The 27,578-nt window shown below is 37.9% G+C and overlaps 1 protein-coding gene across 2 annotated transcripts in view; it reads left to right on the plus strand.

The window, feature by feature from the left end:
• The first annotated feature begins 668 nt into the window (after positions 1 to 668).
• Positions 669 to 27,578, plus strand: part of LOC145986477 (cytochrome b5 domain-containing protein 1) — a 122,749-nt gene continuing 95,839 nt past the window's right edge. For both annotated transcript variants that reach the window (XM_083120526.1, XM_083120527.1), the window contains exons 1-2: positions 669 to 717; positions 11,713 to 12,424. In XM_083120526.1, coding sequence (XP_082976652.1) covers positions 11,714 to 12,424 — 711 coding nt within the window. In that variant the 5' untranslated portion in view covers positions 669 to 717; position 11,713. The remainder of the gene's footprint in view (positions 718 to 11,712; positions 12,425 to 27,578) is intronic.

Here is a 27,578-nt window from a genome sequence, read left to right on the forward strand (position 1 = left end):
CAATTGAACCTATTAGAATTTATTGGTTCCTTGGCCTTTAACAACCCTGCCGAGAATTACCTGCAGTTGGAGCAGAAATTGTTTAGTAAATACTCTAGGAAAGAGGTCATGTTTTGAACTCTTTATCACTTAGAAATCTACTACAATAAGTGACTATTGGTATTCTTTATTGTGTCAATATGGGATGGGACGTGTTTGGTAGATAGTTATCTAAAATAATATATTACTAAATTTTACTATAATTGTTATTAATTTTAAGATATTATTCTTTGTTAACCATAAGCCAATACACTTCAAATGCTACATCCCTCATACTCAATTGTTTCCTTCCCTCTATCCAATAGTCAATTACTCTTAAGTCTTTCTTCACATTATTTCCTTTACATGCGAAATTAATATTCTAAAACTTGGTTAAGCGGAATTATAAGTGTAATTATTTAGCTAAAATATAGTGACATTCTTCCAGATATGCTCACACACCCTGATGACCGGGTCTGGAAAATGTTGGTTCTCGGTCTGGACATTTTGGAAATCCCGGAAAAGTCATGGAATTTTGTTTTTACGAACTTGTAGGCACCCTGAGTAATTCTGAAGTGATACATTCTCTCAAGTTATGTAACCATGGTAAAAACACCTCATTGTCCCCGTTGCTTTGGTTATCTTGTCCCGAAGTTCCAGCACAGCGGAATACATTCAGAGACAAGGATACCATAACAGGTACGTGATTCCAATTTTATATGTAATCTGTGGACAAACAATATGAAAAAATACAGGGTCAAAGTACATTTGATCCTTCTGTTGGAAATAGAGCGATTGTTTGGCCCTGCTACAATTTAAATTGCTCGGCTTTCAAGTGATCAGTAGCTTTGTTCAGTGCCGACCTACCTGTTTTATCAGGTGTTTCTGAACATGTTTATACACTAAGTTCAGGGGTGGCAAAATTAGGGCATCATGCTAGTCTTCTTCCTATTATTGTTATTATTACTAGTGCTATTTTTGCACAATAAAATTATAAATCTAATAGTAATAATTGTTTGCAGTATTAAAGTTATAACTAATAATATTTTGTACGCACAGTGTCACTGTCGGCTGTTTTACGTCACTTTTCTATCTCTTGTATTAACTACAACGATAAGAATGAATGATGAACGATAAAAAAATGGACGATAAGTGATAAATCCATGTGGAACGAACATCTAATGGCCTCAAACAGCAACTTATGAAACAGTTTAATATGATATAATGTACAATCATCGGCAATAAAAATGGGACACCTAGATCCTGAAATACTGCAATGTGTGTTGCCTAAATCTACGGCAACTTCAATACCAACTTTTCAATTGGAAGTTGTTCTATCGTCATAGAGTTAGGCAACACGCATAACGCATTTCCGGATCTAGGTGTCTCATTTTTTTGCCGATGATTGTACATTAATAGATTCACTAGTCAATTTTTCTATTATTTTTAATCAAATTATATTGTCTATATTATACTATATTTTGAAATACCCAATTTAGTAAAACCTTTTAATTCATATCAAAATTACAAAAGCATGTCAGGTGATTATCGTGTCAATGTATCGTTATGAGACCAAATATTGAATTTCTATTTGATAAAGTTGGTCTTAGCACTGCTGCTTCCTGGTAGGGATGGCCAAACGGATCCGGATCCGAAAGTTTCGGATCTGGATCCGGGTCCGAAAGTTCGGGATCTGGATCCGGGTCGAAAGTTCCGGATCCGAGAGTTTCGTATCTCAATCCCATTATAATATTACCACACCTTAAAAGGTATTATGATCTTCGGTTACAAATAAATTTTTCATTAGTTAGTCCTACAAGATTTATTTCAAGTGTTGTTCCTAAAATACTTTGCTACTCATCGGCTAACACACTCGTGCACAAAAATAATCCTACTTGTTTAACATAAAATGTCAGAGGTGATTTTGTAAATGCCATTGAAACGAATATGTATTCATTCGAATGTATTGGAAATGGAAACACACATAAATGTGAGAAATTCCATTCCAGGATGAAACCTTTAACACATATAACAAGATAGAAATGTTATACAAAAATTATACAATTGTTCTACAGTTACAGTTTTACAAATTAAAATAAAACATTATAATATATGCAGTGTTATATAATTACAAAGTGTAAGACTAACAAGGGAGGTTATCTAAGTGTCCCCCTCCGATTTCCATGAACTTGGCATATGTATAGTGGGGCCCAATGCAAGAAATACGTGTTTTTTTGTTTCAGCTAAAAAAATTGTTTTAGGGGGCAAAACCCCCTCAAATATCAAGATCAGGACAAATTGAAGTGAGGATCTGACTCCTGTGCCCCCTTCCGATTACCATGAAACTTGGCACGTGTGTGTATAAACGGCCCCAAAGGAAGAAATACGTGTTTTTTTTGTTTCACTTAAAAAACTGTTTTAGGGGGCAAAATCTCCTCAAATGTCAAGATGAGGACAAATTGAAGTTGGATCTGACCCCAGTGTCTCCCTCCGATTTCCATGAAACTTGACAGGTGTATAAAGGGACATAAAGGAAGAAATACGTTTTTTTGGTTCGGCTAAAAAACTGTTTTAGGGAGCAAATCCCCTCAAATGTCAAAATGAGGACAAATTTAAGTGGGCATTTGACCACTGTGTTTCCCTCTCCGATTTTCATGAAACTTCGCAGGTGTATAGAGGGACCCTATGCCCCCTGTTTCTTCCTATGCCATATTTAAGTGGTTTCGGGGTCAGATCCCCACTTCAATTTCTCCTCATTTTGACATTCTAGGGGGGGGGAGTTACCCCCTTAAACCGTTTTTTAGCTGAAACACAAAAACGCGTACTTCTTCCTTTGGGCCCCTCCATACACCTGCCAAATTTCATGGAAATCGGAATGGCACACAGGAGTCAGATCCCCGCGTCAATTTGTCTTCATCTTGACATTTGAGAGGGGGTTTTGCCCCCTAAAACAGTTTTTTTTATAGCTGAAACACAAAAACACGTATTTCTTCCTTTGGACCTCTCTATACACCTGCCAAGTTTCATGGAAATCGGAGGCGGAGACATAGACTTCCCTTGTAAGTGTATTAATTAATTACAAATCGCGCACGCACACACACACACACACTATATATATATATATATGTGTGTGTGTGTGTGTGTGTATATATATATATATATATATATATATATATATATATGTGTGTGTGTGTGTGTGTGTGTGTGTGTGTGTGTGTGTGTATATTAGCAAGTAACAATATGTTAAAAACACATTCTTACTTTCCAAAGAAGCGCATGTGGGATATCAAAACGGATCCAGTTTCGAAAAATCCGGATCCGAAAGTTCTGGATTCGGATCTGAAAGTTCTGGATCCGGATCCGAAAGTTCAGGATCCGGATCTGAAAATTCCGCGGATCCGGAACCGAAAAAGTTTGGGATCCGGATCCTTAGGATAAAGTTTGGGATCCGGATCCTTAGGATCCGGCAACCGAATCCGGATCTGGCCATCCCTACTTCCTGGAACTATGGAAAGGCTTTTAATAATATGAAATAGAGTGATTTCCTTCACTATTTATTTCGATTATTTGCAAGTGATTTAAAAAATATGCTGTTATTCAGTGTACTTCATGAATACTAGCACACGCATCTGCACCAAACATGAACGACCAGCAAACTTCTCTTGAAAATGTTATGTTTCTTATATTCACAAGTTAGACTTAATAAACTGTCACTGCCTTATGTTCTTTTGTATCGAACTCGAGCGCGTGTGAGTATAAGTTTGTTAAAAATCATTATTTCCAGTCAGCAGACTCTGTTGTTTCATTGCTTGTTTCATCGTGACATGCTTGAAACCAAACAAGTGTAGTGGATTCATTTGTTACTACAATACGAGACTTCTTCAAGTTTAGACGGCTGGTTAAGACATAGTGTAAACTAAAAATAGATATCACAACCATGGGCGTATAGTTCACGTAAGGAGGGGAGGTTCACCTTTTGGTATGTTTAGGGTTGCTTTTTTTCAGTAGTGAAAATCCAGGGCACTGCTGACCGACAGTTTTGTGTATGTAGTCACGAAGTCACGCTACTTAGCACTGATACTTCTCTGTTCATCTTGTGTCAAACAGCTTGAGAATGTTACGATGATTACCTGGTTTTCTTGCACTGCGTTTTTAAGAACAGAATTTCTTTAAGAAGACTCGAGGGTAAAAATGATAACTTATTTGACAGTCCCGATGTAGTTTCTTAAGCCTGGTTTACATTGGTCGAGTAGACGGGAGAGTAGCTCGAGCGAGTAGGGTAAAGCGAGCTACTCTCCCCGTGTAAACAGCTGGGGAGAGTACTGGAGCCAGTACTCGCTCTAGTAGTCAGGACAGTCGAGTGGCTATCCACGGAGGACAGCCACTCGACCTAATTGCTTCCTCTCCCATCGATTTTTCACTCGTGCGTAAACTAGACAGACCACTCGATCAATGTAAACGCTCTCTGAGGACAGTAGAGTCTGTGTTGTGCGAGTGTCCATAAAATTTGTGTCAATTACAGGAACAAACTAAATAAACTACAGGCGTATGAGGCTATAAGTGTAGGAGATGAGACTTGATGTATTTGGCGTAGAAGTAAAATTAAAAATTAAGAATTTACGTTCTACGTACAACCAAGAACGATTGAAAATAGAAAAATCAAGGAAATTAGTTTTCTTTCCAGACATGTCCTCGTGCATTATTGTATATATTTCTCGTGAAAAAAAAAGTGTGTAAACCGTTTCAGAACTTCTCTTTTTAAAATCGCCAACGTCATCGATGGGTTATAATTCTGTCGAAAGAGCACCAAACAGCTGCAGCCACTATCCCACTTTGCTGGAGCCGAGTAGAAAGTGTGTAAACAGCTACTCGCCATAGAAGGTCGAGTCGAGCAGACAGGCCAGTAACTCGTCCCAGTAGCTCTCCCGCTCACTCGAACAATGTAAACAATGTAAACCAGTCTTTATTGCAGAAATTCCGAAACTTTCAGGAAATTGAAGACATTTAGTCTGCAGTCCCATCTGGTGTGTGGAATCACGTAATTTCCTTCCCATCCATATACCGTCCTATACGTCTCGAATTTAGGAAAATAAATTAAGTCCGAAGAAAAAATTATGAACAAGCGGATAGAACAGGTAATCTGGTAATTTAACTGAACCAAAATGGGAGGTTGGGTTGGACCCGTTGAACCCACCCCGCCTTATATACGCCCATGACCACAACGCTTCTACAGTGAACGCTTGTTGTTCTAAAAATACCAGCTGCTTCTACAAGATGGCAGACTTTGTAAGTTTTCCTGGTTAGAGCAGGCTGTGCAAAGGAGGTTAGCCCGGCTTCATTGATTTACAGCTGGCCCCGTGTGACTGGCATCGAATATCGTCCCCACAGAAGCTTCGATGCAAAGAGGGTTGGCGATGCTTTGTCAAACAAAGGATTATGGCCTTTATGGAAGAAGTTTCTACGCAGACTACACAATGTTGCATTAAATTAATCCCATCCCTTCTCTCCAAACTCCAAGCCTCGCACGACAGCGCTTGCTTGCTTTATAAGAGATCGCAAATGTGTGGAAGAAGTTATTACGTTAGATATCTCAATACATTGCCCTATTTTCTCTCTTTACTATTCTGAATTTAGACCTAATAAGATATGGATGATCATCTCACACTGTTCCCGCTTTTCTTTACGTCATTACAATCTTTCTTTTATCTCCGTTATTGTGGCTAGTGTCTTTATGAGGCTAGGATATCATTTAATATCATTAGCAGATATTATTACTATTACACGTCGTAACAACACTGAGGCGGAGTGGCCAGCGCAAATCTCTCCAATGCAGGGGGCCCAACGAGTCCGAATCTCGAATAATACATAGCTGTTTGTGTTGATGTTATGAAACTAGAGAGAAAAGGATGAAATTCGAAAGCTAGATATTACGTGGAATATAACTGAAGAAGGATCGACAAAAAAAGGAGGCAGTATATAATGACCTTTTGGTTCGAATCCTGGTCAAGGCATTTGTTTGTCTCATCACATCATCCATTTTTCATTCATTCTCATCGTTACAATTAATCCAAGAGGTATAACCTAAATAGAAATATATAATATATATATATATATATATATATATATATATACAATTCCAATTTAAGAAAATATCTTACGACAGAATATATTACAGCTAAGAAACAATTATTGAAAGAAATGAAAACTTTTTCTGGTTACACTTTAACCAAAAAAGAGAAAATTTGCTTTCACAAATATACTGGGTAAACAAAATTACCTCTCTCTTTAAATTTTAACAATGGTCGTGAACTGATAAAAACTCATGGATAATTTAAATGATAATATGTTGTGAACTAATTGTAGAAATATTGGACGTGGTGCTATATCTAACCATTGCAACTATTATTATTATTATTATTATTATTATATTAAGGATGTAATAAAATAACATCATATTCAACATTGAACAATGAATGTTATATATCGTGGAGTGTACTCTTTATGACATTTTCACCGTTACTGATCTAATACAAAATGAAAAACGCCAAACTCGAATTAAATGTTTGTTTCCTTGAACAATGTACTTGAACATATAACTGTGATAAGATTTTGTATTGGAAAATGAAGTTTTGATATTTGTGCTTATGTATGCATGTAGTATAATGTCTTTTTATCCTGATAGAAGTTCACACATCTCCCCGACAGTTTATAGTCAACGTTCTGGCTCTTTAATCAAGGGATAGCTCGATTCCCTATTGGAGCAGATTTCAGTTACCCAGGAGTCAATGTTAACTGTAGGACCAGTCCTAATCACCCTCTGTGACCACGTAGAAAATTAGTGTTGTTTTAAAATCACACTCTGTGTATATCGATCAGTTTGAGGATAGTTTCCATTTTGGACTCAGCTTGAGAGGTTTTTTCACTCAGGGTTTTTCTGGCTCATGTTTGTGCATCACTGACGCCGAGCTAAATCTAGATTTATGTAGACTCTCTTAAGTTTGTAAGGTCCTTGGCAAGCAAAAAAAACGTCCATGCATTTGCATCATATTTCTATCAATTTCCTTGCAAAGACGGTCGAATTGGCGCATGGATATCATTATTTTAGGCAATCGCGAAGGCAGGCTCTCCAGGCCTTAAAAAGATTTGGCAGGCAACTTTGACGACATTCTTGTCTTATTCTTTGCGACCAAGAACCTAGGTCGTACTCTTTCTAGTCCTCCCAACAAAATGTCCTTCGATAACCATTACTCATACGTAAAATTGCCTCCATTGTATTCCAAAGGTTGGGAACTTTCTGGAGGGGGAGTGGAATGAGGTCAGAGCCATCTTGTGGCTGGGAGGAAACATTATTGGAAAAAGGTTTCTCCGGATTATGAATGGAAGAGCTGGAATCTTTTCATGTCACGAGCAGCTGTTGGTCCAGGTCAATCTGAAGCGCCATCCACATCACCAATACAATGCTCTGGGAGTTGTAGAGTTGCAAAAAAACACTCCATTATTAGTTTCTGTTGCACTCTGGCGATTCCAAATGGACTTCCATTACAACAACATTTGTTTTGGCTGTCAACCATGCTCTCATTATCTCATTACAGGCCATTGTGTTTGAATATGAACTCTGTTTCAATTGCTCTGTACTTTCTATGCAGCATTCCCGCGGTTGAACTCTAGAAAGGTGCAATGGGATTTTAGGACAACGTAACTTCAGATGGAGTTTATAATTTACAGTTTTACTGTTTGACGAGGAAGCTTTGCAGATGTGAATATGAATGGAACGGAGGCAAGTCTCGTAATTCGAGAACGAGTCTGGCTTGTAAAAATCGAGACTATACATTTCGAGACTTGTCGATCTCATTCGAGCAGTTTCAAAAATATTCCCAAATCAAATTGAAAGCGGGTATGTACCTGATTATTTATAGAAAAGTCATATATTCTGTTTTAGTTATTGCAAATTCATTTCAGGATAAAGTTACGTTTTTCGAGGGTTTGTAACGTCGAAAAAATTCGTCAAACATAAAAATTTTGCAAAGAAATATTGTTTGGTTTAACGATCTCTATACACTGTTAAAGTTTGTGCGGTGCAGTTGTATCGAGACGAAACCAAGACATGCCTTTCGAGACCGAGACGAGAACGACATGACTGCTTATAAACCGAGACGAGACGAGACCGAGTGGGAGACAAGAATTTACAATTCGAGACGAGACCGAGACATTGCTAAGTTCCCAGATGTGAATAAACCGCTTCAAATGAGATCATTACACTGACTTGACAAAATAATTTTGAGGTAATCACGAAATTTCCCCTCTCCAAATATTTCTGCAAATTACAATATGATCATAGAGTTTAGTGTCAGCATAGTAAAGTTAACCTTGAACTTCGTACATGTACCTTTGTATGACATATTCTCAGTGCAATTAGAAACCTAGCTTGAAGTAATTAATTATTCCCGTTTTTACAATAGATGTTACTGCTACAAAAGTTTTGTAAGTAAATCTTGTTAAAGACTTAAAAAATTTAGAAGTAACAATAGGTATATCAAGTGAGGGTATTATATCAATACGATTAACCAAAACCGACCTTAAATACATCTAATATAGTAACTAATAATAGATAATTACAATTTTTGGTGGTTACAAAGATTTTTATTATTTTTAAATAAATGCATACATCAATAATATTAAAATACAGATATTACATGGAATAACTGTAGGCGTCCGATTTTTCAAAAAAAATATTCCTTAATTATGTAGAAGAAAGACAAGTCAACACAGTGCTTCGAACAGGTATCCTTACAAAAAGTCCTTGTCAAGTATATTTACTAGCTGGCAGCTCGGATCAAACTGTGGCCAGTAGTAGGGTTACCATAATTGATGATATTCAGCGAACAACTTCTTCCCACAATTCAGTGCGCGAAATCACGTTCCGCAGCCATATTTCGGGCAAACAGATCAGATCCTGCATTGAAAACATGCTTGGTAAGCATTATGCGTATGATCTTTGTCGAATTATGATGAGGAATGTGAACGTGTAAAATATAGCAAAAATATCGCTGTAAAATGCTGTTCATACGCTTTCCTTAACACGTGCAAGTCTGTTTGTCGACTTCATGCCGTTTTTCCCAAAAGTGCACTGCGTACAATATCATCCATTCTTTTTTGCCAATACATGAAACACTGAACAGGAATGTTAAAAACCAACTGTTATAAACTAACACATAACAATAATATTCTAAACTTCATTGTATTGTATATTACACTAAAATAATATATTATACAATACAGGACATCAAAACAGATTGTGGAATACAGGACAGTCTTGTAAAAACAGAATCCCTGACAACACAAGCCTTTAGAACACCTTTTTAATGCTGAGAGTCAAGAACAATGTATTCATGGAAACCTAATGATATTTTACTTCATAGAATTGAAACTTGATGCATACTTTTTCTGAATTATCCTCCAGAATTCGAAAAGTTTTCAGTTGGAAACGATAAAAAATACATTTTTTTGTTGAGGTCGTCATAGGCTATGTAAACCATAAACCATTGTAATCTACGTATAAAAATAAACTTACACTCTAGAACACCCTTTATATATTACATTTCAAGCAGTAATGAGATTTCATTGTACAAAAATAATGATTATTATTCTTACACAAGCTTATAAGTTAATAATTGAGTCAACAGTAAGTAAACAAAGTCTCTTCCAATAATTCACAGCGTCTATGCGAGATTATCAATTTAATGACATCACGAATTTGTTCTTTTATTACTTCACGTTATATACAGTGTCCTTATACGAACCAAGCTTGAGTTTCTAAAGAACACATCTTGAAAATGACGAACATCTACAAAATTATCTCGCTAGGATTCTACTCTTTCAGCACACGTACCCACACCATTTATCTTCCTTTAATTTCTCTAGCTCCTTCTACATTGGCAAAAATCCGCATTTTCCCTTTGCCTACTATTTCTTTATCATCTCTTATTGTCTTTTCGCGTTCACCCATTTTACCGCCTCGAGTTCATTCCGTACATTTAAATGAGACGTGCCTCTCTCTCCAAGAGATTTCGTTTCGTTCTGCTTAGAGCCAACCGCTCGAGGGCAGCACGAGCGCACACTCAGAACCCCAGATGAAGAGACTTATTTTTCTGAAAAGTTTTTCCAGCTGCGAAGGGGTGATATTGCAGCTCTTCTTTTCGGAAGTTGCGCCTCCTGTTCTCGGTGAAGCATAAAAAATTACAACTGACCCAGGTTGAATTTGGAAGTGAAATCCAGAGTTCGAGTGGAATTATGCGGAATGTTGGTCGGAAACGGGAAAGTTCGAGGTTTAACTTTGGTTACCAGATTTTGCACGTAAAAATTTTCCCAATCATTTTCAATATGATAATCACGTTGAAGTGTATAAAAATGACCTTTTTGATTTTATTTTACGTTAATGGATTCTGGCCACTAAATACATTGTTAAAGATTCGTTTTTGTTTAATTTTGCAATTTTACAACGCACACTGAAGGTAAAAACCAGACAGTTAAACACTTCACTCGGGATGTAAGAAGCAGGGCGGACAGTCCTTTCTGAAGATTACCAAACGTCAACCTCTCTACCGCATAGTCCACCCTGGACTGCATTTTGCAGACTAACGAAGCTCTGGCGTCTGGACATTATACCCAGAATAATATTCTGTGGGGCTTTTGTTGTGTTCTGTCCATGTGTGTTTCTTATTGATCTTTCATCAATTTCAACTATATCACCATTCATCCTAATCTTCACGATTAGCCAAAATTGGCAGAAAAGCGAACAAAAATAAAGAAAATTAATAAATCAATCAACTTTAGCCTCAATGGGGCATTCCAGAGTTACGTGCGTGACATTTTACACACAAAATTTAAGGTTCCTGACATGATATTGGATTAAAATATTCATAATGAACATATTTCATAGAACTGTCTGCTAACTAATGAAAAAAATCTTGAGTATGATGGCATAGGCTGAAAGCATGAGAAGCATTAACAAAAATACGTTACGTGCGTGACGCTTTAAAATGTAGCAAATTTTGACTTCATTTGTCTGCGAAGCATATAGGCTGAAGGTACTAGTAACTTTCATTGGTGAAATGTGTAAATTATATGCATTCACAAATATATAATCCTTATTGAAATTTTAAAAAATAATAATATTAATTCATTTTGTTATTAACAAGGAGTAGGACCACTTTTCGTGGAATGCCCCTACTATATGAGTCCGTTATATACATTAACGGATTTATCTTTCCCGACTATATCTAAGTAAAGATGTGCAAGAACATTTTTAAACGTCATAATATGAAAAATCCGCTGCTTAGGTAATGACGACAACTTCTCATGTCCTCAGAATTTGACAAAGTTTGTTTAAATGTTATTTTTTCCACACATAAGCCAATGACGTCTGAAATTACAATCTTACATGGGATCAGAAGTGCAAGATTTGCGTTCATGCTTGGTTTCAGACACGAGACCTCTTGATTACAAACCTAAATCACAACACTCTCAGTAAAGTCCCTTTTTCACATCTTGTGTACGGATCACGAAAATGTGTCGCTTCCATGTTTCTTAATGCTTGTAGGAGTCTACAATAAAATACCATGGTTTGCTATGCTAAAGTATAGTTACCTAGTTCTATTTTTTTTTTTTTTTTTACAATTATTGTTTTAATTTCAGCATGTCGGAACAGGTAGATGCATTGTTGAGCGTTCCCCAAACTTCCGAATTGGAGATAGTGGCAGAAGCGGAGGGAAGGACATCAGAAATGAGATCCAAAGAGGAAACCCTGGATCTTACGTTGGTGGGAGAGATCAGGGTAAGTGTAGACGAAGAGAAGGGTGAGATCGAAGAGGAACAGCCGGAAGGTGAACCAATAACCGAAATATCAGGGACCGTAGGGTCGATTCAACGAGAGACTCTTCAAATGAGCATCGGGGAACGTCTGCAAAGTTCGACGAAGGAGGATGGAGACGCAGACGAAGCAGAAGTGCCAGGTCCTGCTAAAGGATCTCTGAAAACTGAATCAGGGTCGTCGCTGGTACTTTGCCGTCCCGCGTCTTGCGAGGCACTAGCTACCAGGAGATCCTCTGGCAGCCAGCATCGCTCCTCCGAAGAGAAGATCGCCAAAGACTCGGAACGCTCGGTGTCGACCGCGAAGCAGCTGGAGGAACCGGAAGTAGAATCGCCTCCTGTGTGGACGTGGAGATACTACACTTCGGGCGAAGTGGCACTGCACAACAAACCCCATGATCTTTGGGTCACGTACTTTGGTACAGTCTACAACCTGACGCCTCTGGTTAGGGAGTTTGCTGGCAGCGATCTAGAAAAGCCAATTCTTGCATACGCCGGGAAGGACATCAGCCATTGGTTCAACATACTGGACAAAGACGTAAGTACCTTCTTGCATTTTTCTTTTGATGATACGTTTGTATACAGCTCAAACATTGTGAGAACTAGCTTCCTCTAGTAGATCCAGATTTACACTAACAAATTGTCCTTAGCATTTATCAGTTCCAAATTAATATTATATTCTCACCTATCTCTGTTAGACGACAAAGGTGCAAGGGCATATTTTTAAGGTGCAACGGCAAATTTTCATGAAATATATTCGTAAATAAATTAGTGCAAAGCTTTAGTTGTTGAGGGAAATTTGAGGATGGCTAGATGATGCGTTGATAAATCATTGCTCAAAGATTCTTATAACAAATCTTACCCATAAGGGCCCTGTAGCTTATATATCTTCTTTCACGTGTGCTTTATGCAATTCTTGTCGAGTTCTCAGAGAGGTCGATTAATATGTTAATGATATGTTTGCTTATTAGTTGGTTGTGAGTGCAAATGACTGTGCAAAAAGGAAACTTTAGGCCTATGTTCTCGAAATATAACCAGAATTTCTTGATGTACGGACAGCAAAATGAGAAGTTCTTCCCGAGGCCTTTAGCCACTTTATTTCTTTTTTAAAAAATCCGTTCAGTGGCGCCGCCACAGTCCAAAGACACAAACATCAAGAAGTCAACATGATGGGTCTCAATCAGTGGCGTGCGGTGTTAAATCAGGCAGGGGAACAGGTGACCTGCACTTGCCCCCAGCTCCCATACCTGTAGTAATATAATGCAGTTGACCAAGTAAAATTCAACCCTTACTGAAATGAATCAAATAAATATACGATACATATGTTACAAATTGTCAGAAGTGACATACATGAAGCACGTTAAAATTATGACAATACCATTGTTAAAGCAAATATGATATAATGTAAAGAAAACATTAAAAACAAAATTGTTGATGCACAACAAAGAAAAAAAATAATGAAAGCAATTTATGAGTGATCAGAGGAAATAAATGTTTGGTCGAAACCTGTTTCATCTCTCTATTTGTAGATTACTTTGGCTTTTTTTCTTCTTTTTTTTGTAGAGTTGAGTATTCTTGTAATTCAAACGTCCTCAATGAAATAATTACATTCAGATGGCCGAGTTTTTTCATGACTTCCGCTAGATTTGTAGAAATTGTGACAAAACCCGAACTGTTCCAAACTCCCTTCTCAGGAACAAACAAGGACAACAATAATTTGCCGCTGGAAGAGTATCCAGTTAATCATTTTACAGAGTTGTAGTAACTTATTTGAAAATACCTTGTGTATGATTTCGTTTTAGTCTTTAATCCAGTTAGGATAGGTATTGGTTTGCTGTCTTTTCTGTAAAGTTCGATGAACTAAAAGTTTTCGTCTTCGTCTTCAGTCGGTCGACAACATTCGGAACCCTACGCTCGCAACATTCGCTTTCTTGTCCTGCCGCTGCGTGCGTCTTGTGGCTGGTGGAACAGGTTGACGCGAGCTGTTCCCTCGGAAGCTATTTCGCAGCGTTTAGCCAAGGCATTTAGCAGACGCTTAGACTGTAGAAGATTTTTCCAGTTCGTTATGAATGACAAGACGCAATTTTGCAATGAAATTAGGAAAATATGGACTTACTACACTCAAAACTATCACTACGATGCAATTAAACTTTAGCACTTAGGAAAAATTCGAAAGAAAAGGAATTCGCTATGTCTCTCGCAGGGAACAGCTAGAGAGTTCAGCTTCAGTGGTGAGGATCGTTTACCTTCGCGCGTGGTCGGAAATACTCTGCATCAGGCCGTAGAGGGTGGAACCAAGGGTGGAACGACGAGGGTACATGAAGTAAACAAATGCCCAGTCACGGTGAAAGTTTTTCCTCGGCGTTACTTTTGGAAATGTTGATTTCGGGAGAAAGAAGTGTTCTTATGTTAATATAGATAATTTAAATAGCTTCAATGGGCGATAAGTAGGAGGGAACAGCCTGTTCCCTCTGTTCCATGGAGGAACCGCCACTGGTCTCAATAATACTGTATCTATCGCCTAGGCCAAACAGTTTCTTTTGTGAATTCCAAGCCAACTTTCAAAATTAATTATTTGTGGATGAAACCACATTTAAAGGACAAACTACTATTCTACTTCATGAAGATGAACGAAACACATAAAAAAAAAAAAAACATTTGCAAAAACCTCAAACTACACAAACATGTGGCGACAGACAGCTGAGAGGAAATACTTTGTTTTAGAGGAATTTGAGTCACTCTCGTGAGAAAACCCACGCAGATGCCTGCAAAGAGAAAATTATGGATTCACCGTCGCGATGACGTCAAACTTAATGAAGCCACTTAAGGGATATCTTGAAAGCAGAAGACTCCGATATCCCCAGGAGCGCTCATCAACATGTTTTGCACGTTGGAGTAAAAACTCTGACCTCTGGATTCCGCCCGTCATCAATAAATCCCACAGCTGACGCGAGCGCGCTCTCTCTCAAAGTTGCAAGTTTCCCATCGGGGAATAAGCTATGGGGGTTTCTCACCACACAAGGGAGAGGGGGAGCCATACTTCATCCGCGAATGCCAGGTAAGCGATTCTCTGTCCTGCATCCTCTCTCTTGGCTTGGATGATCAATGATGCTTGCAGCATCTGCAATGAGCTTCTTTCACAGGATGAACGGAACGGAACGGAAAATAAGGCACGCAAAGACGGAACAAGAGCATCTGTGACGTGAATAAATCAGGGTCATACTTGGCAGGTTCGGTACGTGTAAAGTCCTAGAATGTCAGGGAGACTGGAACGTACTCAGCCAGATTGAGACAACTTTGGGTAGCATTAAACATTCCACCAGGAGCGTACATACTAGGTTTGGCTATCTTCACTAATCTTCACGTCATACGAACTAAGAAAGAGTCTGAACACTTAGAATAATGGAGATGATAACACCTTGAAAATTTAATTTGCCAAGCTATGCTGCCAGCACTCTACCACATGAAGGAAAATTTTCATCTTGAAATTTAAGTACAATATTTGGTGAAAAGCTATACATGAATTTCCATGAGCTCATATTTTAGATTCATGAGGATTATTCTTTTATTGGTCTCTCCGATGGCGCAGTGGTAGCGTCGTCGCCTTGTAATCAAGGGGTCCCGAGTTCGAGTCCATGTGGAGGCACATAGTGGTTCGGATCCTACTTTAAACTGTAAGTCCTGCCCCGATTAGCCTTACTGTTCATAATGTGGACTTAAAACACCAAATCAATCCAATCAATCCAATCCAATCTTCTATCTTTCAACTCACGAACAACTGAAATTAACCATAATTTAAAATGTCAGTTCATCTTGATAAAATATAACTTTTAAAAATATTGTAGTAACACAACCAGTTAACACATAATTTCAAATATTGTTTCCGCCAGGTAGACAATTTCATATCAATAATCCTAATTTTTTCGTATTACTTTCTTATTTACTCATTAATTTATTCCTACCCTCGATTGGCGTTTTCATCTTTATGGACATGGTTGAATGATTGATTGAGTTGCTTTATTTTACTTTGCTTTTTGTCCCCCTTTTGGCTAATTTGCGAAGATGGGGATGAGTGATGATGTGATGAAATTGATTAATGGGCATTCACAAACATCCATGCCCAGGCCGAGATTCGAACCCGAGACACCTGGCGTCGTAGCGCGATGTGCTAACCACTTTGCCACGGATACCGGCTTTATGGGCATGAGTCAACATAAATAATAAATCCGCAAATGTGAACAACAAGGAGCCCAACCTTTCTTTTTCTATTCGAACACAACTGTGTACATAGTGAGATAGACAAGGTCTTGATCCCAGCAAAACGCCACAGCTTCCACATGCCTCTCTATGTTTGATTGCTGCACTTCTGTATGGCATATGTTCTCTTGCTTCTCTATTGGATGCAATTATGCCTCCGTTGAACCATGGGCGTATTCATCGGCGATCAAGGGGAAACTCCCTCTAGACAACGACTGGTGAAACTTTTATTTAGGTTCATTGTGCCTTTTACATTGGAAAGTAAAATGCGTGTTATTCCCTTTTCAAATATTTCAAAATAAAGAACTGGCACAATTTCCAAATATATATATTCCTTACCCCCATGGAAAAACGCTTTGGCTGGCTTTCCCTGGAAAAAAGTCTTGGTTCGTCCATGTGTTAAACTGCTGTACAGTTGGATGTATAAGTATTACCAAACAAGTTATACATCACCATGTTCATGCTCTTTGTTTTACCCAATGCGAGCTTCAAGAATTGAAACAAAACGCCAAACAAGATGCACCACCTTATTTAAAATCCAAATTCTTAAAGACACGTATAGGATGGAAATAACGGTGCACAATTTTCCGATCAATGAGGTAGGGGACACAAATATCGTTCCCTAGTCACTTTTGCGTACCTGGAGACCGTATCAAATTGTGTAAGAGCTCCAAGATTTTATATTACCTTCGTCAACTATCTCTTTAACTGGAAACCAAGCCTAAACACATGTATGATCAATTGTTTGCACCAAAAATAATTAATTTCAGTAGTACTCACATATTGCAAACCCAATAAAGCATGCATAATTTCGTCCCCTAAACAAGGTCGGAAAAGAAGAAGGTAATTGATTTGACAAAAGATCAATACAAAAATGAACGTGATAAGCTAACTGAAAACATAAATTTAACACAACTTAGGAACAATATTATGTTTACTTGAAAAAATAACAATAAATTTAAATTATTATTTGTTTTTAAGATGAACCTTTAGCCTTCCAAGCAAGTATTACAAATAAATTGCACACAGTTTTTGGCGCCGGAGCATGTACAGTGGAACCATATGAAACATTTTGTGCAGCTGATCCATGTTTCGTCATATCTATCCTTTGAATATGTTTTTCCACAAACGGAACATCCAGCATCATCAACCATCTTGCGCACTGCACCAATCGCCATCTTCATTGCATCCTTATCCCACTCTTTCCGGGGTGCACGACATGCAAGAGTGCCGAATTTCGTCTGGACATCCCTCATACTAACATGGCGGTTCCTACACCTTTTCAACAAGTGACCTTGACGGAACACAACGCGCACGGACATCTCTTGACAACGTACACTTCGCAACATCTTATTTGACCGCCCCGAAAGAATTCTATGTCCCGAAATCGTAAACTTAGCAACATTGCACTTCAACTCCAGGTGAGAGTAGCCAACTTTGAGTAGGTCCTTCCACTGGACGAAAAACGCTGCGGTGATAGGTTTTCAATTTAACACTTTCCGTGAACTTAGAAACTATAAACCGCTATTATAATACACAATCAAAGAGAAATAATAAATTGGAAAAATAACCTTGAAGGATAATGTTAACTTCTTAGCACGGTGGATAAACTTTACACCCAACGATATACTCCTGAAAAAATTCCTGCCTAGGTGGAGAATCGAATCTACGACCTCCCTCGTAAGAATCAAGCACGCTACCTCTTCTCCAGGTAGCTCATGTTAAAATTTGCTACCAGTTTGAAGAAACCAATTCACACATAATGTCATATCTATAATTTCCTCATGGCAATTTTCATGAGGAAACGAATTCAGATAAAATCGAGAAACGCTGAAAGGGAAAAATGATGAACATGTCTATTGGCGTTTTGTCATATTTTGTAAATTGTGTAAAAATTTCGTGTTTGAACAAGCAATCGTTTAGTTACGAAGTATTTTGTTGTTTGTTTAAAGTAGGAACAGGAGAGCGAAAAGGAGTCATTTCAACCAGGCCCCGTTTGACAAGAAACTTCAGCATTTTTCCAAAGACTGTACGAAAAGAGAGAGGAACGTATGAAATATAAAATATGTGTGAAATTAAAACAATGGAAACCTTGAAAGATAATACTAACAAACTTCAAACTATGAAAAACATATTTTCGTGGTGGAAAACTTCAAGTCATTTTCGAAATATGAACTTGATGTTTTTCTTTATTATGAAGTGGAGATATGGGACGATACGATCCCTCAGCAAGAAAATTTTAAGTAAGCTACCTCCAACATTTTCAATGGTCATAATTAATAATTATGGTCCGGAAGTTGATGAAAAATCAACTTTTTTTCTGACCCTTAAAAACAATGCTAAACCTGATATCATGTCCGTTTTCCTTTATCCGGAAAACACTTTCTATTTTACATTTTTTTTGCATTCTTCGGCCGTTTTTGGCTTTTAGTTTATTTGTCAGTATTTTTAACATTTTTGTTGCATTTTTACTTATTTTTGAGGTTCATTTTTCTCCTCCCTGTTGTTTTGTGCATCTTAAATGCATTTACTAGTAAAACTTACATATGTAGATTTCTTGACATGGTCCTTTTAGCAAATTCACCATGAATCGAAAATACGGTCAATGGAAAAGCATAATATTATTCTTAACTGAAATGTTTGGCAATTGATTAAATAAACTTTGTGTGAAGATCTACTTTGAGGTTCTTTTTCTTTACACTATTATCGCTTTAATCTGTAGTTTTGAAGTAAAATTAGTCACAATATTAAATGCAATTACACTCTGGTATACGCGAAGCAGAACTGTGTTTTCGGATGCTGGCCGACTACAGTATCATAGAAGGCCCACTCTGAAAAGAGATGAATTGGTTGATTTGGTGTTTTAAGTCAACTTTATGCATAGTAAGGCTAATCGGGACTAGACCTACAGTTTAAAGTGGGATCCGAACCGAGTGCATAAAATAACGTGAACCTTGTGGTGTAGGGGGATCGTTTGCTTATGGAATGGAAGGTCATGGGTTCAAACCTACTTCTTTGCAAAATCTTTTTCGGGAAGTAAACGGCTTTGGACGAGAATGTTTATCTACGTTTCTTGGATATTTCCGTTGATATTTATGCGATTTATGTCCAGCATTTCCGGATGGAGAAAGTTGACACGTAAGTTCTTAATATGTGTTAACTTATAACAGCTGAATGAAAGGAAAAGTATTTCCTAAAATCCTGCCAATCACTTGACGCATGCACAGTGGCGACGATTATGGAGTGTGAAGGAGCAGATGACCCAGCACTATGCTAAAAATTATCTACCAAGGGAAAGAAACTGTCCTTGTTCTCCCCCATCCCCCCCTTGCCCCATCAGATTTGAAACCCAATCGCCGTCACTGAGCATACATCGCATAAATATTTACAGTAATATCATATAATATTATATTACGTTATTAGAACACTTCGTACTCGGTAAATAAAAAGGAAAAATAATAAGGAAAGCGTGGGATTTGGACCTACGATGTTTCGATCTTGACGAAAACAGTAAAAAACGAAAGTGCTGTCATCTAACCAACTACTCCAGGAGATTGATAACAGAAAGCTCAGTAAAACATGTTAATCTCAGTTGAAGCAACATTGTGCCGGAGTTTCGAACAATTTTTCGCCAAGAACCAAGGAAAAGACACACTTTGCAGAATCGTTTGGTGTTGTGCAAGGTATCTTTACTAAACATTTCGCATAAAATCATCATAAATTTGCCTTCTTGCATTCAAATGTGACCGCAATTCTTTCCAGGTGGATGAGAACCTGTTGAGTGTTTCACAATGCACATACATTTTCCTATTTTCAAATTCAGAACGAAGAATCTTGAAATATTTCAACATTCGTATTTCTACTTAACATTTTTTTGTCTACTCATATATTTTATTACTGCTTTAGGGTATCTTTACTTTATGGAATGTGAAAGAATGAAAAAAAATTCACGAGCGTTTTCATTCAGGAAGAAGAAATGCTGCAAAGTTGGCTACTCTTAGTTGGCTCTGAAGCGCTATGCTGCCAAATTTACGAATTCCGGACTTTGAATTTTTTCAGGGCGGTCAAATAAGATGTTGCGAAGTGTGCATGCGGCAAATACAAAACCTACTCTCATACTGGGCGTAAATGACTGCTAATAATGATATTGCCAGAATTTATCACGAAGCAGAAACATCTTCGTTATACAGGACTTTAATAAACTTCATTGAGCACAAAATTTTCACAACTGGCTTTGTTTGCCTTCCCCAACCCTGACCTGCTGACGCCGATTGCCCTCGTAGAGACAGGGCCGAGAAACCGAGGGGGAGAAAATTGGACGCGGGGACGAAATTCTGGCTCCCTACCTTACTTCTGCATCCCACTGTACATATTGGGACATTTGTAACTTAAATTCTTGCACCAATATATCTCACTCTTACACTTTCTCCCTCTATTCCCTTTGTTTATGTTTGTGTGTGTCCTTTCATTCCTCTTTCATCTCAATCTTCTGGCCTTTCTACCTTCTCTTTCTTTCTTTCTTTCATCCCAAACACTCGTTATCTCCCCGTCTAATCTCCATTTTACCTCCTTTCCATTTCTCTGTTACATTCTCCTTAATTATTCATTCCCTGTTCGTTCCACCTACCTTTCTTGCCCTCATTCTCTGTCCTTTCCATCTCTTTCTCTTCCTTCCTCTTCAATCACTCATTCTCTATCGATTCCGTCCCCATTCTTTCTATCTCTCATCTCATTCACTCTTCCTCCCACTTCTCATGCTCTCCCTCAATATATTTTTCTATCTTCTTCCTCTTGCTTCCTGCCGGCCCCCGTCGCAGAGTCGTTAGCACATCGCGCTGCGACGCCAGGGGTCCCGGGTTCGAATCCTGGCCTGTGCATGGATGTTTGTGAGTGTCCATTCATCAATTTCATCTTATCGTCACTCATCCTCATCTTCGCAAATTTGCCAAAAGTGGCACAAGAAGCGAAGTAAAATAAAGCAATTCAATTCTCGCTTCCATATTTGTCGCTTTGTCTTTCCAGCGCCTTGCAATCAAGGGGTCCCGGGTTCGATACCCGGTGGAGGCACAAGTGGTTCGGCTCCCACTTTAAACTGTAGGTCCAGTACCGATTAGCCTTACTGTGCATAAAGTGGACTTGAAACACCAACTCAAACTCAACTCAAACTCTTTGTCTTTCCCCTAAAATCTGTTATGTCTTTATCGATTTGGTTCTCGACGCAAGTTTCGTTAGTTAAAGCAGATGCAGAAATTACATAAGGTAAAGAACTAAGGACACACAGAAGCCTTCGCACATAACTCTAGTCATCAGTAAACTCAGCGTTTCCAATTCCCACTCGTGCTCCGCCGCAGTGGTCGAAACCCAGAGGTCACGTGATAAGTGGACTTTTGCGCCGCAGGACTCCCACAGCGCTATCTACTGGCAGGGACGACTGATGGTCGCTCGGCTATGTCAAATTGGCTCATTTTTTGCTACCATTAAGAGGTTCTCAAACTATTATCGGGCTGACCATTTGTAAAGGGGTAATGGCCTTCGAAATACCACCACGAACTGCTGTCCTGGCCCTATGACCCATAACTGTGTATAACATCGATTTATGAACTTTAATGTCTCGCAAAGTGTTATGTCTGTGCTACATGTGTGTATACGAGAAATTACCCTTGGTGTGTTTAGTATTGACACGCCCAGTGCTCGGATTGAACAAAATGAAGAGGGGACTCAATATTTGAATGAGCATTTCCACAGGGGTGCCCACAGGGGGTTTTACGACGCAGGATGCACCATGGAGATTTTTTTGGGGGGGATTTTTCCCTTCAAATAATATAAAATTCAACATTTATATCTTTTCCAAAATATATATAAAAATTTTACATCTTAAATGCACCATATTTAATCCATTTGATGAAGAAATGAAAGTGTGTAGGGCATTATCGAAAGGGGCGGAGGATATCGAACTCTTATATATTAGGCCTTAATTGACACGTGGGCTCTGAGGGTGATTCTGAATTAAACTTTGGGGGAAGGGGAACAGCATCCATCTCTAGGTCTTAGATTATGGCGAGTACTTTAGTTAGAGGCGGATTGAGCATTAAATTGAAGGGGGTATCCAATTCTTGTGTATTACTATTTTCTTAGACTGTTGCGGAAATTCTGGCGTGGAGACTGAGAATTAATTTTTTTGGAGGAGGCAATATCTACTCTTCAATATTAACAGTACATCTAAAATTGGCATGGAAATGTTGGTGGTAGGATTGAGTATGAAATTTAAAGGGGGAGATAGAAAGCTCTTGATAAAGTGTTAAATCTTAGATTGTGAAGGGATTTCTGTAGTGGAGAGAGAGTTCGAACATTACATTTTGGAGACTGTATTTAGAGGTAAGGCATCCACACGTTTTCGACCCCGAATATGCCAAAGGAAAAGTTGGAAAGGGAAAGGACTAAATATCTCAAGATCTTAAGAAAGTATTGACACCCCATTAAATTAATATTCTTCAAAGCCTGCAAAGAAAAGGATGTAAAAATTTTCTTGCTCGCTTCGCTCGCAGTCATTTATTACTACGATGTGCGTTTGGCGCTTTAATGACATGAATATGAAGTTTTTATACTATACCTGCATTACAAGACAAGCGATATTCTCGATTGATTGATTTGGTGTTTTAAGTTCACTTTATGCACTCTAAGGCTAATCGCGACTGAACCTACGGTTTAAAGTGGGATCCACGCGATATTCTCGATTATGATGAACGATTTTAGGGGTGGTCTTGAGTCATGGAACCCCTGTTTAGGAAGAAAGGGCAGATCAATTATAAAGCTAAGAAGAAAGTTACTTTCGGTAGACAAGCTGTCGTAATTAAATATTTTGTGGGGATTACGATATGGTTTGATGGCGCGAATGATATGACTTGGGGGGGGGGGATGCATGATATGATTTTTGGGGGATGCGCCATTGGCCTTGGGTGGGGATGGGCACCCCTGCATTTCCTATAGCTCACTAATGTTTTTTTTCCTACCCACGACTTCTTCTCCAGTACTTTTTAAGTGATTTGTAAACCGTTTGAACTTTATGTTTATTATTTATGCATTTCAAATAATAAACGGCAATTGAAAGGAATCCATATTGCACATACGGCCACTACTCCCTACACAACTGCTTGATTGATTGATTTTGTATATTTTAGTTCGCTTTTCTGCCACTTTTGGCTAATCACGACGGATAAGATGAAATTGTAGAAGGGACGCTCACAAAAAACGCCCATGCCCAGGTCGGGACTAGAACCCGGGACCCCTTGCGTCTTAGCGTGCTGTCCTATCCTGTGCGAAGTTATGTAGTAAAGTAATCCACCAAATTTTGACAAGTAGTAAAACACAGATAGCTCCAACGTGAGATCACACTATTGGCAGTGAGAAGCATAGTTGGTTGGAAGACACTGAGAATCCCTCCCCTCTGCCACCAGTTATTTGCGTAGCAATATAAATTATAAGACTGGCACAATGTGTTCACCGCGATGGTTATATGGTTAATACTAGTAATTCAAACCTTGTGATTGCAATAATAAAAACAAAAGAAAATGTAATTTTTAAGGTAATTTTATTAAAAGCCTAATATATATATATATATGCATGTATGTATATATATGTATATGTATAAGGGCTGTATCAGAAATATTTTCGTTTTTAAAACTATTAAAATAAATACTTAAATTTTTTGTATAGGGTCAATCCATATGAAATCATACCAGCTGGTTGCTTGACCATTTTTAAAAAAGTTTATTTTTTGAGTGGTGTGAGCCTCATATATTTACAGTTCAGAACCACTCTTATTTTATTTTTACTATCACCGATTTGAAGATGGCGGGCATTTTTTTATCATGGCGCGCGTCATTTTCTCCATTCGTAAGTATCAGCGGCAACTTTTTTATCTCAGCTCTGGTAAGTCCTACGACAATGAGACAAAATCTGTGATGTTAAGCACATTATAGGCTACAATTATATTTCTGTGTAATTTTCTAAATATTATTCCTTCATAATAAATTTTAAGGTTAAAATTGTGTATTTTAATCGCTCAAAATGACATTTTCGGACATTTTTTTGGGGGGGAAGGCAGTTTGTTTGATACTTGAATTTTTTTGTGCAAGTACCTGTGTACCAATAGAGTACGTCAAAATTATTTGAAGCTTGAGACTTTAATATTTGTTTTTCTACAGGGTCATAAACATGTACTTTTTGTTAAAAAATCCAAGTTCAGGGTTAAATATCTCTGGTGGGCAGTTGTTTAAAAATCTGAAATTTGTACACAATACAGTACTTCAGGATAAGTAACTTCAGTAAAAATTTTGAGTTTGAGATTTAATTGGTTTAGGAGATACAAAACTCGTGAAAAATTCAACATTTTGCATTAAATATGGCATGCCTAATTTCATTTCTTCTTAACATTTTGTGTTGAAATTCTGCAAACTGTAATTTGGAATGTCAATGAACAACATTACAATCCTGAAATGGATCTACAATAAAGTATATATACGAGGGCGTGCTGAAAAGTAACGCTTCCTATGTTTTTATTTTCTTTGTTACCTAGTAAACGCATTTTGGATTTTGAGCAACCATACATTGCACTTATAAGACTTTCCAGCTTCTCCATTGCAGGTTTCAAACTTCTATCGCCAGGGGCTGCTGAACTATTGCGAGGAAAATGGCAGCATGTAACCATGCAATGTTGGTGAAGCTCCTGAAGTAGCGTGCAGTGATCGAGTTTCTAAACGCAGAAAATGTGCTACAAATTGACATTCATCTGAGACTGAGGGCACTTTATGGGGATGAATGTGTAGACATCAGTACTGCGCGATCTTGAGTTTATCATGCTCTTAAAGAAAACCTCAGCTGAACACGAATCCGATGACCTCCATCAGTTCTAGTTCCTGGCCTTTCACTCCATTCTCTCACATAGCTGAGATTTTTTCAGCTGAGGTTTTCTTTAAGAGCATGATAAACTCAAGATCGCGCAGTACTGATGTCTACACATTCATCCCCATAAAGTGCCCTCAGTCTCAGATGAATGTCAATTTGTAGCACATTTTCTGCGTTTAGAAACTCGATCACTGCACGCTACTTCAGGCGCTTCACCAACATTGCATGGTTACATGCTGCCATTTTCCTCGCAATAGTTCAGCAGCCCCTGGCGATAGAAGTTTGAAACCTGCAATGGAGAAGCTGGAAAGTCTTATAAGTGCAATGTATGGTTGCTCAAAATCCAAAATGCGTTTACAAGGTAACAAAGAAAATAAAAACATAGGAAGCGTTACTTTTCAGCACGCCCTCGTATATATACTTTATTGTAGATCCATTTCAGGATTGTAATGTTGTTCATTGACATTCCAAATTACAGTTTGCAGAATTTCAACACAAAATGTTAAGAAGAAATGAAATTAGGCATGCCATATTTAATGCAAAATGTTGAATTTCTCACGAGTTTTGTATCTCCTAAACCAATTAAATCTCAAACTCAAAATTTTTACTGAAGTTACTTATCCTGAAGTACTGTATTGTGTACAAATTTCAGATTTTTAAACAACTGCCCACCAGAGATATTTAACCCTGAACTTGGATTTTTTTAACAAAAAGTACATGTTTATGACCCTGTAGAAAAACAAATATTAAAGTCTCAAGCTTCAAATAATTTTGACGTACTCTATTAGTACACAGGTACTTGCACAAAAAAATTCAAGTATCAAACAAACTGCCTTCCCCCCCCAAAATGTCCGAAAATGTCATTTTGAGCGATTAAAATACACAATTTTAACCTTAAAATTTATTATGAAGGAATAATATTTAGAAAATTACACAGAAATATAATTGTAGCCTATAATGTGCTTAACATCACAGATTTTGTCTCATTGTCGTAGGACTTACCAGAGCTGATAAAAAAAAGTTGCCGCTGATGCTTACGAATGGAGAAAATGACGCGCGCCATGATAAAAAAATGCCCGCCATCTTCAAATCGGTGATAGTAAAAATAAAATAAGAGTGGTTCTGAACTGTCAATATATGAGGCTCACACCACTCAAAAAATAAACTTTTTTAAAAATGGTCAAGCAACCAGCTGGTATGATTTCATATGGATTGACTCTATAAAGATACAAAATAAAGCTTAAACATTTAATTTTTATTTGTGGAAAAGAGTATTGAACAAATGGTGACCGTTCATGTTTTCACATTCAATTATTCTTGAACTAAAGTTTTCGATCACTCGCCGAAGCAGTAGTATAAAAGTATATAGGATGAGGACCACTTACAAGTGTAGAAAAGGAGAGGCTATTTGATTGAACAATCCGATTTGCTTACACTTAAAACAATGCCAAGAGGGGCCTATACCCCAATTCTTCCAGTGTGATATGCTCTTAATTTTAAGAATTTTGAATTCTAGTGTAGAAAGGGTGAAGCCCCTCAGACAGATTTGCTTATACTTAAAACTATGCCAAGTTCCCATATGATCTTATTGCTTATAGTGTGTTTTTCTGTCAAAATCCCAGGAATTGAATTCTAGTGTAGAAGTGGTGATCCCCCCCCTCAGATTGATTCTGCCATGTATATTAATATAAAGCTTATAGCTACTGGGTTCTGAGGCCCAGTGGAGTGTGGTGCATGGTTTTTATTGCCTTGTAATCGGGAGGCTCGGGTTTGAATCCTGATAAAATGTGAAGCCTCCCCTGATGGCAAAATGTTAATATTGTTGCCTTGTAATCGGGAGGCTCGGGTTTGAATCCTGATAAAATGTGAAGCCTCCCCTGATGGCAAAATGTTAATATTGTTGCCTTGTAATCGGGAGGCTCGGGTTTGAATCCTGATAAAATTTATAAGATTGAAATACATGTTGCAAAATAATATCTCCATATGTGAGATTTTGAGAATAATTATTGCTAGTTGATAGCCCCCAGATCTTAAACCTGGTAAAAGTGTTATACAACAGCATAAAAAAGCAAAATTATTTTATATTTCGGGATCACCCGAGCCTAGGTTTTGCTGTTGTTTGGGTATAAAAGCACCAGCTCAGCCATTAACAGCTGTTATAATTGTTTTGACATATTGTCCATAGTTCTGTTTTTTCGGACCAGGAAATTTTATATAAATAAACAACAAAAATGCCAAATCAAAAATATTGCAATCAGTGTAATAAAAATATATCTAGTTCTCATTGGGCTAGGCACCGGCATATTTGCAACCGTAAGAAAAGCAGAAAGGCCACAAAAATGTGCCCAAGATGCCATAAAATATTAAGCAAGGCATATTACAAATGGCATAGGTGTAATTCTTATGTACAGTCATCAGCATTGCCCCCGCAACCATCTACATCTGGTCTGAAAAGAAAGCACGAAGCACCTGTTAATGCTGGACCTGCAAAGCAGCCACGCTATGCACCACCTATCCATAGCAGTTTTAAT

Source organism: Lepisma saccharinum, chromosome 4, assembly GCF_977018435.1.
Source record: "Lepisma saccharinum chromosome 4, izLepSacc3.1, whole genome shotgun sequence".
Taxonomy (NCBI): domain Eukaryota; kingdom Metazoa; phylum Arthropoda; class Insecta; order Zygentoma; family Lepismatidae; genus Lepisma; species Lepisma saccharinum.